This window comes from Sparus aurata, chromosome 8 (assembly GCF_900880675.1).
Source record: "Sparus aurata chromosome 8, fSpaAur1.1, whole genome shotgun sequence".
Taxonomy (NCBI): Eukaryota; Metazoa; Chordata; class Actinopteri; order Spariformes; family Sparidae; genus Sparus; species Sparus aurata.
In genome coordinates this window covers 28,170,645-28,187,790 of record NC_044194.1, presented here as the reverse complement: position 1 = coordinate 28,187,790, position 17,146 = coordinate 28,170,645, and the positions used below count along the sequence as shown (strand labels likewise).

Sequence of the window (17,146 nt, the reverse complement as noted above, 5' to 3'; positions counted from 1 at the left end):
GAGCGCTTCAGCTATTGTGTGGCCTACGGCATAACCTTAGAGTCTATACACACATAGGCGCTGAACAGTATGTACGACGAAGCCCCTTCAGTTCTTACCACTTGATTCCACCAGGCACATCTCTATTACCTGGCATGTGTGGCGCTGTTATGTTCCTTCCTCCACACGACTTCATATCCCACCGGCAGCGGTACAGAAACGGAGCGTCATGCCCGCCTGATGTTGACTCGCCGAGACCTACTCTTAAAGTGGATGAGTAGGCTACGTAGTTAAATCTTTTCATTATTTGTCTGCTTTAAGACTGACCAATTTCAGTATTTCCATTTGTTGTGCAGGTAACCTGAAGTTAATATTTAGCAAAGGTTACTATTTTACCTTTCACATCCTTCCACCATACGTAAACCAGCTCGGACTGGAGCGTTCACATTTGGACTACATGTTTCCTCTTTACAGCAGATTGAGATAATTAGTTTGGAGTTTCTTGTCGCATTCACTTGCATTTTAATGAGGGACCATTAAGTCATTTTGTAGCTCTCGATCCTCACCTCCTTATTAAAACCAATCATGTGCCATTTCTCACCATACTCGTCAAGACAAGTGCGTTGACACCCAGTGGAAATGTTTCCTAATCGTCCCGCTAAGTACCGTGTGTAGTCGGAGCAGTGGCTAATTGCCGAGCTCATTAGCATAGCCGGCAACGTTGAGATCCATCACGGCGATGAGACTGAGGGTCGTGACACATCATCGTAACTTCTCCTCCGACACAAATCGGCCGCTGTATTCTTTTAAACACGCGTTTTGTGTCAGTCTCCCTGAGCTGCAGGCACTTCATCACTTCAGGGTCCCGTCTTTAAAAACACTCAGATACAACAGCTCCGCTCTGTACCTGTTAATCATTTTGACAGCTTGAAAAATCTCACAAGCACACACACACACACACACGCGTGCGCGCGCGCGCACCCACACACGCACACAACACACTGCATTACGTCCAAGTTGGTTCCAAAATAACCTTCTCTGCTGCTGTGTTCCAGATTAGGCAAGAGGTACTTGCAAGGTTCTTCACCCCCCTACTCCTCCACACACTCCAACCCATCTTCTTCTCTCTCTCTTTCTCTCTCTCTCTCTCTCGACACACACACACGTACACACACAAACCCACCACATAAACCTCCCACATATTGCCACGGAGGGGGTATTGGTCTATGACTAATGAATTCATTCTTGGCAGAGATACAAAAGAGCTCAGCTGGAGATAAACACTTTTTTCTTTCTGTTACTTTCTACCGTCTCTTTAAACACACACACACACACACACACACACACACACACACACATTTGCAAACGTTTTTATGGTCTTGGTCTTAGGGCTACATTGCTGTGACAAGTTGATGTTGTGTTTGTGCCAGTGTTATTACCACGTCGCTGTAACACATCTAATTTCACACTTAGTAATCAACAAATTGTGTACATGCCTCTCAATCCCCTGCTTTCGTTTTTCTTTCTTCTTCCTCTCTCCCTTTCTTTTGTCTTCCTTCACTGACGCTCCCCTGTGAATCCTCCTGCCTCGGCGTGCCTTCCCTCTGCTCTGAAACTCACCCGCCCCGTGTAATATTTGGTAGAAATTGAGAAATGACTGTATAATTACCGACGAAGGGCTGACTCCTTGATCTACATAATTGTCTCCACCATACACTGCAATTATTTTCAACGTTGTCTATTTTGAGTCGAAAACAAGTAATAATGGAGTGTTTTATGTTCCAGAGATTGACTGTTATCACAATAATCCTCAATCATCTCCGCCTACAGTAAAAAGTGCGAGCCGTCTCTATGTACACCAGAGCATGTGAGCGGAGCGGAGCGGCGAGAATTTCCGCTCCCCGCTTACGTGGGTGTTCGCTCGTTCGCTCAAAGACCGCTCTATGCTCACCTAAAATTTCAATCAGCTCCGGTGAAATCGCTCCACGCTCGCTCAAATTTAAAAGAGGGAGCAATTCCTGACGTTGCACCTATATGACCTGTCTGCTTGCTTTTCGAAATATTTAACAAACTCCATCTCTCAACAAATAACCTCCTTGAAGGCACACGTGAGTCTGGACTTGTGCATGCCCTAGACTTGTGGAGAGCGGTATCGGAGCGGAACTGGAGCGAAACGGAACCATCACTCTGGCCTTTGGATTAAAACCTGCTCTGCGCTCCGACTATATTTCGCACGCTCCGCTCCCCGCTCGCTCCGCGCTCCGCTCCGCTCACATGCCCTGATGTACACGGAGAACACCCTAAATAATGTATCAAAACAGTTGGCCACAAAAACTCTTCCAGTCTCACCTCTCATGATTCTCTTCTCGTCCATTTAGCTGTCATAGCAAACAATACGTCAAATTATAGAATTCAAATCCTCCTTTTCAAAATATGTTTGACCTTTTTAGGATCGGCCAGTGGCGGCAGAGAAAACAGCAGGTCACAGGGCGATTAACGCTGCACTCACAAATACTTTGATTGTCACGTTTGATGAAGAGACGGTGCTGAGGGTGTTGCTCGCAGTGCAGGAAGAACCTCCCAGCCATTACAGACACCCGTGCTAAATGCTAATGCTAGCCGAACTAACGTCATGAATGTATTGTTTATGTGATAGGTCGGATATCTTGGTGTGGGGTTGCATGAGGTTCTTGTCCCTGGTCAGTGTATTACCTGCATGCCCGTAAACACCCGTAGGATACCTGCCGGGCACCAAACTAATAAACAACTAGCTGAGGAACACGGGTGAGCATTTAGCAGGTAAAGAGCTACAATATTTACTGAGGAGTGGGTGGAGACCAAATCAGAGTTTTAACAAAAGTGCACTGGACTTACATTCAGTCTGGTAGCCGGAGACATGTCTCCAAATAAATGCTGATGTTGGTCTAACCCTGTTGCGACACTGGATAAGTAAGTTGGCACCTAAATAGCGTAACAACTTAATATGTTAACGCTTACGACTTGTTATGCATGACAAGAGTGTTCCCAAAATCAATGAATGCAGCTTCAATTGGCAGAAAATTTGGTACGACCACAGGGATGAGTCAAACCTGGACAGTTGCTGCTAGGTTCTTATTTTAACCATGACTTAATCCAATCGTCCATTCTGCCTAAAACCTTTTGAAATCTTTACTAGTTTAGGATTACTGATACCAACGCTCTGACGTTTAGCGAGCCCGCCCACCATGTGGTTCAGATCGCCCATCACAGATGAGTTTTAAGCTGTGAGAAAAAAAATGATTCGCTTTTGGTTGGACGCCTCACTGTGTCAACTCTACACATTACCTTGACTAGTCAAGGACTCTTTGATGTGGAGGTTACACTAATTGGGTGGCAACCTAGTTTTAGTTTTTCCTCCGGTATCTGGGTGGTCTCACTGTTTGTTTGTATTTATTTATGTATTTCTGTGTTGCTGTGTGTTTATAGAACCGCGCAAAGTAAGCCAGAGGCGAGGTTCACCTTTTAACAAACAATCAGTGTGCAGGATAAAAGAATCGGTCCTCCTCTCTGATGTTGCCGCTTTGTGATGTGATTATCATATAGCTCTGCGGGGCAGAGCTGATAAAACATGAATGATGGCAAGGTACAATGCCTCGTTTGTGTTTTATATCTCGTGGGAAAGTCAAGTTTAGTTTGCATTTAAACGACTGCCAAAGGCAGTTTTTCCCACAGATAAAGAATGTAAAGATTTTATCTTTGTCTCACCAGTCAGCCATCATGTCTCCTCTAGTCAGTCGTATCATTTTGAAGCAGATGAATAGTCTGACTTTGTCTTTATTCTGTCACAAAACATAAAAGACAACCGTGAGAATGATGCCGACATTTTGATTTGTGTGCACTTTTCTGTCACATCGCCTTTGTCCAAATCCTGATCCTTTGTCATACTATAAAGTTCCTGGAACTGTATTTTCTCATTTAGTTTTTCTCTCATGTAACAGGGATCCAACAAGAACACGCTCGTTCTAGCCAAAGGTAGAAGAATTATGGTCATTTCACAGTTTCCTTTATTTCTGTTGTTTCTCTCTCCCTCTATTCTTCTCTCTACTACTCTTACACGTTTACAAAGGGCCAGTTATAAAGCACATTCCTGGGTTTTACAATACATATTCATATACATGAAAATACGTCCGATATACTGTTTAGAAGACTATATTCCAGGGTTTATTTTATTTATTTTTTACATTATAACATACAGTACATTCTGTGTGAATTACTTGTTCTTGTACTTTTGGTATGTAACTACATTAATTGCCAGAAAACTACTTCTGTTCTTAAGTACATTAAAGATTGTATACTTAAAGACTCTTACTCAAGTACTATTTGCATGGATGACCTTCACAATTACCAAAGTAGTGGTTAGTTATAGTAGTTTAGTTTCTTTACTAAATTTAACTTTGGGCTACTTCTTTCAATACTTCAGTCTGATCTTAGTTCTGTTGGTGGGCTCAGATTCACTCCTGTTTATGGCTATGATAAATAAGGATTATTTTGAGCTGTTTACCACTTACTCACTTTGAGCTCCTAAAAACTCCCGCACCAGGAGCTTGTGTTGCTATGATACACTATATTGCATTTAGTATTTGCTCACCTGCCTTGACTGGCATATGAACTTAAGTGACATCCTATTCTTAATCCATAGGGTTTAATATGACATCGGTCCACCCTTTGCAGCTATAACAGGACTCTGTGCAGGCCAGTCAAGTCCACACATCCAAACTCTCTCATCCATGTCTTTATGGACCTTGCTTTGTGCTCTGGTGCACAGTCATGTTGGAACAGGAAGGGGCCATCCCCAAACTGTTCCCACAAAGTTGGGAGCATGGAATTGTCCAACCTCTCTTGCTATGCTGAAGCATTCAGAGTTCCTTTCACTGGAACTAAGGAGCCAAGCCCAGAGCCTGAAAAAGATCTCCACACCATAATCCCCCATCCACTAAACTTTACACTTGGCACAATGCAGTCAGACAAGTACCATTCTCCTGGCAACCGCCAAACCCAGACTCGTCCATCAGATTGCCAGATGGAGAAGTGCAATTCGTCACTCCAGAGAATGCGTCTCCACTGCTCTAGAGTCCAGTGGCGGCGTGCTTTACACCTCTGCGTCCGACGCTTTGCATTGCACTTGCTGATGTATGGCTTGGATGCACCTGCTCGGCCATGGAAACCCATTCCATGAAGCTCTCTACGCACTGTTCTTGAGCTAATCTGAAGGCTACATGAAGTTTGGAGGTCTGTAGCAATTGACTCTGCAGAAAGTTGGCAACTTCTGTGCTCTATGTGCCTCAGCATCCACTGACCCCGCTCCGTCATTTTACGCGGCCTACCACTTCGTGGCTGAGTTGCTGTCGTTCCCAATCGCCTCCACTTTGTTATAATACGACACTTGACTGTGAAATTTCACAACTGGACTTGTTGCACAGGTGGCATCCTATCACAGTACAACGCTGGAATTCACTGAGCTCCTGAGAGCGACCCATTCTTTCACAAATGTTTGTAGAAGCAGTCTGCATGCCTAGGTGCTTGCTTTTATCCACCTGTGGCCATGGACATGAACGCCTGATTTCAATTATTTGGATGGGTGAGTGAATACTTTTTTGGCAATATAGTTTAACTGGCACCTGTGAGCAGTCATGTCATTAGTGGCAACCATATGTTAAACAGTGGTTTTGACAAGGTGGTTTTTATATTTATAGCTTTTTTCCTGTTTTGAAAATAACATAAAACATTGTTGATGTCAATGTCAGAAAGGTGTTTTGAAATGAGGAAACATTTTTAAAACAATGACTTGATAAATCTTGCAACACCTTTTGGCTTTTCTTCAATGTAACCAACCCTTTGGGAAACCAGATCATGGATTAATAGTTAAAAGGTTAAATGAGTAAATACGCTTGTTAGATAAAATGAGAATTACATTTAAAAAGGGGGGGATTCTGAAAAGTTGATAGCATTTAATGTTGTAGAGAAATAGAAGTTTTCAAAGGCTTTTAAGAAGAACATGTTTGAGATATATATACGCAGGAAGTCGTCTCTGAGGTATTGTAGCTGTCCTTAAAACCAGTGGCTGCATCAGCGTGGTACATGTGGTAGATGAAGTAACTCTTAAGCACTCAACACTCAGAACCTATGCTCAAACAGACTGCATGTCTGGCTGTTATCTGTGGTTCACTGCCAAACCACCTGCTGGATCTCTTTGACATGAAGTGCTCCTCTCTGCTGGCCACCCCTGCCTGAGGCAACACCTCTATATCAGCACCACCTCTGTGATTACTGCCCAGGCCGCCAACAAGCCTCCTAGATCATCAGAGCCGTCAGACGGGCAAGGCCATCATCACAGCCGCAGCCCCGCAGTCTTTGCCTTCAACGTCCGCTGAATCCGATATTACCTGATCAAGGGCTGTGTCTAGTTTGTAGTCCGGCCTCTACTCATCCCCTATTTGCAGTTCCGGAGGGGCTCTCCATTTGCCCTCTCGACTCCTCATGCTTCAGCCAAACTCGCTCTTGTCGGTAGTGAATTCTAACACAGAAACCACTTTCCCTGCTTTCTCTCAAATTAAATTCAAAACCCTGGGAATGGCTTACAAGGCTAAGCAGGGTACACTCGGATCTCTCCAGGACTTTCCATGCCAGCCAGTCTCTGTACTTCTGCTCTGCCTCCCCTGAGGAGCCCTGGCAAACACTCTGTCAGACCTTGATTCAGCTCCATCCTGACTCCTCACTGGTGGATTGACCTTCCTAATCCAGTCAGAAGAGCACACTCACTCGCTGGCTTCCAGTATTGGCTGAAAATCCTTAGTACTTTCTCATTCTATTTCCTCTCTTTTTCTGCCTTGTTTTCATTTTATGTATTCCTTTTTAGGTGATCTTTCTTGGTGTATGTACAGTGTTTGATTAGATTTTTACCTTTTTGTATGCTTGTTTTTGATCTATAGATTTTTGTGAAGCAAGATTTTTTTTTCTTGCCAGTAAAGATTTAGTATGTAAGATTTCTGTATTAAAGAAAGACTAGATCTTTTTTTTTTCAATTTTTTCATTTTATTTTATTAATTTTTTTACACGTGTACTTACATCATGCCAAGCAATGTTAGACCCAAAGAAATCTGTACGTTTTTTTTCTCAAAGAAGTGGTGCGTTTAATTTGGTTGCATGTCACTATAACTTGAGGAACTGAGTGAGTGAGGAAGTTTGACGAAGACACTAAAAATGAACGTGAATAAAGCTTCAAAGCGTCATCATCAGTCAACATTTGTGCCTATATTATTATGACTTTCAACAGTAGTGACGGATGGTTCGTGGTGCATTCACTACCAGCGAGGCTTTATTAAAATAAGTTTGACCTCGGGATCATTTGTATTTATTGGCATTACTTGTGCAAGTGTTTATTCACCCCTTACTGCCAGATTACTGTGCATTAGCTGTAAGCCATTAAGTAATGGTACACATTGAGAATGAGTGTGTGTGTGTGTGTGTGTGTGTGTGTGTGTGTGTGCGTGTGCGTGTGTGTGTGTGTGTGGCTGAATTCAAGTTAACCTCTCACTAAACTCAGCACTTACCAGGGACTCTGGTTCTATGGCTTTCCTTTCCACAGCGAAGTTATGTTCATGAGGTAAAGTACAATTCCCCTCCAGCTCCAGGCAGCAGTCAACATTACACTTAAAACAACACCAAACAATAGAGGACACCTACCTGATAATGTGAGGGAAGAGGAATCAACTTTTCAGTTAAAAACACATCTCTGAGCTCTGCTCCCACTGGTAAACTGCTCCTGAACCAAAATCTGATGTGACTCTGGGTGTTTACCCCTCCAGAAGGGGAAAGAAATGTTGAAATTAAAACCATGAAAACAGACAGACAACCTGCATCATAACTCGGCTTTTGCCAACGTACAGTGGACTCACAGCGACAATGATATCTTCGACAAATGTATTTTTAGCAGAGATTTTCCTACAGAATCCAACTGCCAGCTACAGTTCGAGTCGATATGTTCAAACATACAGACGCAAATACTGCCGAATGCCTCACAGACTCAAAGGGGATTTTGAGAAAGGCTCATGCAAACATGCGGGCTCAACAACACAACTCAACTAAACAAAAGTAATTCTTCAAACAAAACTGTTGCTGACGGTCCAGTCCCCACTTCCCTTCAATCGATTTAATGAGCTATCATATCTTACCAAAAAAACATAAACAAAAGACATTTCTTCATTGTGTGCTGTCTTATTGGCGTGTTAAGAAAATAATTGTCCTGTCGGAGCTGAGTATGTGCTGCAACACTCAACACGAATCCACCCACAAGCTCCTGTTTATTTTAAAGTTATTTTTTTGGGCCTTTATATGGCTTTACTGATAGGACAGCTTCAGATATTCACTTTATTACTACAATCAGCTCCTTTCACTTTACTCAGAAGTCATTCAACTCAGTGTTAAAATAAATTATATATAATATACAGAATTTATATTACTGAAAGGTATCAATATTTAACCATTGGAAATATGGTTTTGGGAAATTAACCCATTTGTTGAGAAGAGTACTGAGATCAAATGAAACCATTTGTTCCTCCCAGACCACCAGCCCTTAATTCTGCCATGCTGTTGTGCATCCTTTGCTAGCGAGTGCAGATGTCCGGCATTTTCAATCTTCAATCTTACATGAACATAGTGTTTTTAGAGATGTCTGTATTTCTTTTTTTTTTCACCCCTTTAACTGTTTAAAGTGGGCAGTGTTTAGTTGGTGGAAAATGGAAAAGGAGATGTCACACAGTGGCTCAGAAGTCAGAACAAGTCGTTCATCCTATCATTAATTCAGTCTGAATGTTGAGTGTCCTTGAGCAAGATACTAAAATCTCAATTACTCCAGATGGCTGTTCCATCACTGTTTGTGTGTGTATACGAGCAGGCTGTAACTTGCATGGTAGCCACCAGTGTGTGTGGAATGGGTGAAAGCTGACGTGTGTTGTGGTGGGTGTGACTAAAGAAGTGCCATCTGAATATAATTGGTGTTGGTGAGTTGTTTTGTCACTGGCAATTAAATGGGGCCAAACTTCATCCATGAACCACATGACATTTTTACACTTTATTGTCAAGGCTTTATAAACAATACTATTAGATGCTTTTTAACTTTTAATTGTGCTTATGTTGTCATTTCAATTCAGGTTAGAGAGAAGAAAATAATATTTGGAAAGCAGTTTTCAGGGGTTATACTGGGGTTATATTGGTACAAGATTATTTTTGTATCATGTATTTGTGTGTTTTTTTTTAAAAAAAAATACTTCAACTTTAATTTCTATAGTAGCATATGAGGGCCAGTAGGTGAAAAAAAGTATGGAGCTGGGGGAAGGGGGTAACTTTGAGAAATTAATGTTGTACATTTGGGAGAGAAAAACATAGCAACACTATGTTTCAAGTTACAAATGTACTACTAAAAACTAGTACAGATAGTGAAAAAAACATTGTTCGGGTGCTAGATCATATATCATATTAAATACTCACACCACACCATATATATTAAATGGCTACTAATAAATTTGACTCTCGCTTTAGAATGCTTTACACTTCAACAGGCAGCAGTCTTGAACACTGGCATTCAGTTTTCTTTTTCACATTTGTTTTTGAATAGTAATGTGATTACCTATTCTAATGCATTGTAGATTGTTGGCTTAGGGCAAAGGAGCAAAGAGAGCTAACAGATTCATTTGTTATCTCCTCTCAAACATATTCTTTTCTCTGTCGTCCCACAGGGCAGAACCTATTCTGCAGCGGATAAAGGAGGACCGGACCCGGGTGGTGTCTCCCTCTTTTGACAACATCAAGTACGACACGTTCGAGATCGAGGAGTACCCGCTGTCTGCTCAGGGCTTCGACTGGGAGCTGTGGTGTCGATACCTCAACCCACCAAAGTCCTGGTGGATACAACGCAACCACACAGCCCCGATCAGGTAAACAGAGAGGGAGCTTAAAGATTTTGTTTGGGCTTAACAAGGGGAAGAGGGATTAAAAAATCATTATGAAAAAAATGAAAGAGACCCGTCCAATAGTTTTGTTCTGCAGTAGAAAATATCTTGCTGCCTTGAAAGAGGTAGACAGCAGGAAATAATCCACGGAGCAGTATTAATTATTAATAAGTTGACGTGCAGCTTATTGAACTTGGTTTGATAAGATCACTTACTAAGCTCATTACTTTTACATTATAATTTCTTGAACACTAATCCCCATGAATAATAACTATGTATGTAAATTATAAGTGTAGTGTTAATATTCTAACCCATGTAAAACCCAGGGCGATAAAGCACAGCCAGAGGCCCATTAAGTGTAACACATGAAAACAGGAGTTTCATCAGAACTGTGGGCAGGTATATATTTATTTATTTTTAAAAAGGAATGCAGACTGTCACCATAATAACAGCACTAAGAGGCAACCTGCAGTGTCTATCGTCCGCTCTCTAAAACTGACATAATGGTCCAGTTTTTCGATACTGTTTGCCAAGAAAAAAACTGCCAATGTGATGGATAAACACTGCAGAGGCTACCACGGAAGAAAAACAGCCCAGCAACGAGAGCAAAATTGCCTACTCACCAATATCTGCAAGAGGATAATACCTCTGTCGTGGTGGCTCACCGCAAGCGAATCAATGATGCAGTGTTTATGGATCTGGACAAAGACAAGAGGACATAACCTGCTCAATATTGTAATGGAGGAAGATGAATGCCCCCGTTATTTATTTTTTTATCCTTTTTAAGTACTTTTCTTCAGGTGCAGTTTGTCACTGGCTTTGTCAGCTTTGTCAAAGCAATGACTCATTTCCGAAGTAGATATGTATGTCTATTTAATTGCATTTCATTTTTCCTGATTCACTGAGAAAAACCTGCACATGCACAGAGAATAGTTATCGCTGAAGTATAATAAACTAAGACGAGTCCTGTACTATCAATCAATGTTGGCAGATGCATGAGAGTTTCTGCAAATCACTGATGTGTTACAAAACTGGGTTTATGATCTGGTTGAGTTTAGGCACAAAAAACACTGGTAGATTTAGGAAAAGATCCTGTTTTGGCCTTAAATATCCACTGCCTGTGTTTGCCAGGAATGGAATGGCTGGAAAATGTCCCAACCTCTTGTAAGAAAAAAAAAACAGCCATTGTCGCCACAATCACAGTTCCCAACTTCTCAACAAATATCTTTTATTTTAGCCACTAAAGCAACTGGAAATTATCTGGAGGCCTCCTTGAAAATACCCAGTGGTGTGACTCTTACAAACATTGAAACACAGACTCATACTGCAGTCACTGGCTTGGCAGCCTTCATCACCACAATCTGATATGAATACCAGGTCATAAGTTTGATATGACACATATTGTAGAAATGTCAATGTGGTAAAAATGATACATACACATTTGGACATATCCATGGTTTGCAAAAACCTTAAATGCCAACATTTTAGGGTCAAAAAGTAGTTTAAAGACCATTATTATTTTTACATTATATTGTTTTCATATGAAATGTATTTCTAAAAAAAAAATGGTTGCAAACAGACAAACTGGTAATATTCTGCTATAGGAGTGCTCTGGCCTCTTTCGCAGACACTCGAGCTGCTGTGTGGAGTCCAACGTGGGCGCTCAAGTGGAACGTTGAGGTGTTCTACTAGGATTTGTACACCACAGTTGCTCATTGTAGCTATTATCCCTCTACAGTGCTAAGCTGTTTTTCATGCACAGTAAGCCTGGAGACGTATTAGAGTTACAGGATATAGTTTGTAATAGACATGGTCATTTCACGGGATAAAACCCAAAGAAAAGGCCAAAAGCCTGCCCAAGGGTCTTATAGTAAGGCAAGGACACTGCATGAGGGGAAATTGAGTCGTACTTTTTTTCTTTTCTTTTTGAGTCATAAATCAGTCAAATCTGAGCACCCAGACATGAACCAGTATTAATATCATCCATAAATCTGCTTTAAAAAAAAAAGATGTATCAGAACTGAGAATCATCACTTTTTTACATTATGGGCACAGTGGAAACAGAAACTGTTACCTGCTACAGCGTACTTCCAGTGGTGCCAATTGTTAAAAAGTTTAAAGGACGAGCAGCTTTTCCTGCTGAAAAATCAAAGCGATTCAACATGCAAGCATCCATCCAGCCGGGATTTAAATTACAGTTGGACCAATGACAAAAGCCATTTTTATACTGGGCAATAAGCTGCCAATGTGGCCGTCCTTTTTGCAGCTAGGGCCACGGATTTAGACAGAGGGTGGTAGATTGGGGGTCTGTTTTGGTCCGCCAATTTGCCACCTCGGAGGGTACACTTATTTCCGCCTCGCCTGCTATCTAAATCACTGTGCCGGCCTCAGCGTGAGGTGGGCGGAGGTGTCGATGACCTGCACTGTTGTGCGACCCACAGCCGGGGAGTTTTAAAAAGAAGAAACAGCTGATCACAGCAGTCAGTCCATCACTTCATCTGTGGACATCAAGATGAGCAACTGGACAGCCGCTGAGATCCAGGAGATGCTAGCGTCTCCTCGGTCTCTGTTGCTGTTTGGTTGTGTCCGCTTGTTGCTGTAGCGGCAAGCTACGAACGGTCGCTACTTTCAAATTAAAAGCCCCCCCGCTAAGAACCCAGTTCTAAACTCCAATGGGGTGCAATGTAAAGCTCTTATTTTGAAGACAAATTCATCGTCACTGTTCATGCCCAACTTGATGCTTCACGTCACGTCACATGTTTACGCCTACCCCAGAGGCGGCTTTTGGAGAAGGAGGAATATTACGCCCCCCTTTTAGAAAGACAAGGTGGCACATTGCCGCCCTTACCTTAGAGCACATGTGCCGCCTTTTATATCTGAAAAGGGCTAAAGAAATAGTGGGTAATTGCAGCTGTAATTATGACAAGGTTGGGAGTTGAAATGACGCAGGTATGTGCTTTTGACAGTACACCCACCTCCAATTAAGAAAAAAAGAAAAAACTAACTGTCCCCACAAGGATTAACACATTTAAAATGAATAAATCTCTATATCATTAATAATTATCTATTATCTTATTATTTTTATTGTGCATCACTTTGTCACACACTGTCACTGCGCAAAAACTCAGGTGGGAAAATCAAAACATTGTTAGAGATAACGTGTTTCCCAGGTGGAATCCGGCATTTAATTTGAGTTGTGGACTTAATATACATCAAGCAGAAGAGTGGGGATAAGTGGCACATTCTGATGAAACATCTTATTTAAAAGTTAAATTGAGCCTTAACCAAAAAAAAAAACTGAAAAATGAATGGATTGTCTATTTCTACTCTAGTGTGAATAGTCAAAAGGTAGCTATTTGGCAAGCAACTGGCCCACTTACCTCCGCCCCTTGTCGGAGTCATTTTGTTTCTCCTAGTCCCACCCTACTGGGCTGTGATGTGCTTGTACTCATTCTTCAGTGCCTCCTTGTGATTGCGTGCTAGCTGTAAAAGCACGTGAGGATATAGGCATTCAAGAAAGGTTACGTAAGGTAGGTTGTAGTGGGTGAGAGGGTTTTTTAATTTTTTGTATATTTTTAGATTTTTAGATTAGTCACTGTTTGGTTGGATTTAGGCAACAAAACCTAAAATCTGGTTAGGTTTAGGAAAACATCATGGTTTGGGCTTAAAATGACAAGATAAGATTTCGGTTATGTTTAGGTACCAGAATTACTTGCAGTGACCCCCCCCCCCCCAAAAAAAAAAACAAAAAAAAAACCTGCAGGTAGTAAATAATATTAACACAATTACCAGCTACTTAAAATACTAAAACGCTAGCTGTACACTGTCACTTCTATTGTAGGCCAATGCTACTGTTTCATACTTAAATTCATGCTGGAAATCCAAATGTCAATGACATATATTCTTAATTTGTCCATGATGTGTGTTATGGAGCAAACGATGTGTTGTAATGTTTGGATTGAGGAGTGTGAAAATACACTGATACTCTTTGATTGCTGTACGATTTCTGATACTGTGCTGCTATCTGGAAGCTTTAGAGAAGAGTGTGTGTGTTCAGAGCCAGTGGTGGGAGGGCCTCATTGTTTTACATTAGCATTTGGGGTTTCAGAGTTACTGGCTGTTTGCCAATCCGTATATCCACAGGGAAGAGGAATTCAACCCGAACAAGCTGTTTTTGCAGCGGTGCTGTATTTCATTTTGATAAGAGGACATGTGTGGGACTGACAGCATGAATACTAATAAGAGTTATTTTTCACTCTTGTTGACTCAGTTTGATGTTGATGGAAGATCTGGTTGCTTTCCCCCCACCGGTTTCCTCAAAATGTCCTGAATTTGTTGTGTTAGGTGACAGCATCATTTTGACAGCTGGATCATTTGTAAGTGAACAGTGCGCCGTAGATTTGTCATGACACGCTAAGGCTTTAGTGAAGAGCATCAGATGCGCAGCGTGCTTGACAAATAGACCTTCGGGGGCCGTGATTTCCAGTGTGGGGTTAACTGTGGGGTTAGGGCTGTGTTTGTGTGTCTTAAAGAATATTTTACATTTAAACCTCTTTTTTTGTTTTTTTTACCTCTTTCTTTTCTCTGACCTCCTCTCTTCCCTCCCTTCACTCTCTATTTTAGGAGCCCTGCTCTGATTGGCTGCTTTGTTGTCGACAGGAGGTACTTTGAGGAGATTGGCCTGCTAGACGAAGGCATGGAAATTTACGGCGGAGAAAATGTGGAGCTCGGCATCAGGGTGAGTCGGCTCAACAAACCTGCACATCCTGAGCCGCACAACCATGGCAACTGCGTGCCAACTATACAGTCCTGCAGCCCCGCACACAGCCCTGCATACACTAAGAATATTTAACACAATGTATGCCAGAGAGGCATCCGCTGTTGACACCTGCCAAATTGAAATATCCTGAATAGCAGACATGTCCAGCATAGAGAGGAAGAAAACTGACCTTTCCTTTGACAGAATGAGGTCTTTATCAGTCATTCACATTATTCATTCAGTCTGACTCAAGAAAACTGAGCGGATTACTAATGATGTAGCGGCTGACAGATAGCATGATGATTTAATGTAATGAAATGACATTAGAACTAAAATGCAGCTACGTTGCTCGACACGTATTAATTTATGATGAAATTAATTTTTCTATTTTGATAGTGTTGCTATTTCTTTCAGCAACTAACAGGTTTAGAGGGTTTTTTCAGCGAGCTCAACTGCGGTTATGGCGTTAACAGTTACTGCTGGGATTTCATCTCTAATCTGGTCTCCAGAGGCTAAGGGCTCTGACAAAGCACCGTCCTCCTGAGACGGCAAATCACTCCCCGGAGGACGCTAACTGTTGGAACAGCTTCGAGACAGAGCGGACACGGGAGACATCCCAGGGAAACTGTTGACTCAGGCTCAGTGCCGAGTGATTTACAGTGAAGTGTCAGTGAAGCACAGGTTTGATTATCAGCCCGGGCTCGACTGATGCTGATCCAAGCCACTGGGTTAACAACGTATCACACTCTGAAAAATGTATAATACTGTCAGGCTTGACCATGTCAGGTTGAGATTTATTTGGACAGCTGTGGACAATTGATGACAGGAGAGCCCGAAGAACGGATGACCGGGTAGTAATTGTGTTGTCCTCAAAAGGAATAAAACACACACTGCATTGTGCTACACTGTCACTTACTTTTTTCTTATTGTGTCCAGTGATGTGTTTAGTTGCTGCTTCCTCACATCACCAGGTTAGAGTTAATAAAAAAGCTAATCAGTTACACGGCTTCAAGGATACACTCTCAAAGTTGGACTAGCTACACAGCCATCACCATGACATCCACTGCCTGGTTACATTACTTCTTCTGAGGGGAGGTCAGATAACTTTTGGAATGAAGACATTGAAGTGGTGTTGTCAAAATATCCACACAGACCTCTGTGGCAATTTTTTTCTTACTTTTCCTTTTAAACGTTATTATGACTGAATTGTCAGGTCAGTGTCTACAGTGGTTCTAGCTTCTAACAAGATTTCTACTGTATGAGCCTTGATGAGCGCAGCGTACTGTACCGCCCTAACATTAGCTAGCTAGCGTTGGCGAAGTTAACAATAGCTAGTATTAGTGATGTTAGCGTTAACGATAGTGACAACAAACTGGCAACCACTCTAAGGGATGGATGATTCGAACAACAGCGGTATTGTGATGTGAATGCAGTGGTAGGGTGGAGATGGAATGGCACATTCAGTGAAGGTTATCAATAAAAACCTTTCAATGGCACCAAAATAGGGACAAACTGCGATCGCGGATGCCTTCACATGCTTCTTCCTGTCAAAAAACTCATTGACACTGCATTTGACCACATTGGAGCTTCTATGTCCACCCTGGAGCCTACAACAGCCAACAAGTAATAGCCTACACATGAGACCCACTCTCTGTTCCCTCTCCTCTCTCCTGAGCCACTCACACACCAGCCACAGGATGATTGAGGCACCATGGAGCCAATGGAATTTGAACTCCCAGAATACATTGTTTATACTGGGGTTCACAGGCCTAAACTTCATGCAATGCTCTGTGCATTTTTCTCTTTGTGTAGGCTGTTTTTCAACTTAGACACTTTATTTTGACTATATGCACACGGTGTAAAAAAGGATATAGAGGAAGTAAAGAAAATTAAACTGTAATGAGTTTATGCTTCTGTTACTCTTGAGCGGGGGTATTTTGAGGTCATGCAATGGCAATCTTTTGCCAGGTGCCTGGATGTTTAATTAAAAAAGGATGTGTCAGGTGTTTATGGTGATATTGACTATGTTTAAATTGAACTTGGACCATGTACGATTATATGACGTGGATCCATTGTGTTTTCTAGCTAATAGGGGCATTTATAGGTTATCTGCATATTTTTTTTGCATTTATAGATCAATACTAGAAGCACTTACTGCGCCTGACTGTTTTGGGAAACAATCTGACTCTAACCTTCCAAAAGAGTCCAAAACCATGCCTGGTTCAGCTTTGAATTTACTGTGGGCTAGACTGGGACAGGATAATTTTACAAACATTTCAATGTGTGGTTAATTGTAAGTAGTTAAGTAATTAAATCATGGATTTGCAATTTAGTGCTTGACATGATCCAGAGACATCTGGACTCTAGACTCTTCCTGCAGGTTTTAGCTGCTTTGGCGTGGAAGCACTGACGACTTATGTTT

General features: G+C 41.8%; 1 protein-coding gene across 4 annotated transcripts in view; it reads left to right on the top strand.

Moving 5' to 3' along the window:
• LOC115587369 (polypeptide N-acetylgalactosaminyltransferase 18-like) overlaps positions 1-17,146 on the top strand; it is a 182,659-nt gene that overhangs the window by 109,478 nt on the left and 56,035 nt on the right. For 3 of the 4 annotated variants that reach the window (XR_003985029.1, XM_030427204.1, XM_030427203.1), the window contains exons 5-6: positions 9,753-9,950; positions 14,589-14,703. Coding sequence is in view for 3 of the 4 variants with exons in the window: in XM_030427204.1 (XP_030283064.1) it covers positions 9,753-9,950; positions 14,589-14,703 (313 nt within the window). In the remaining variant the exon portion in view is untranslated. The remainder of the gene's footprint in view (positions 1-9,752; positions 9,951-14,588; positions 14,704-17,146) is intronic. The other variant, XM_030427205.1, reaches the window with a different exon arrangement.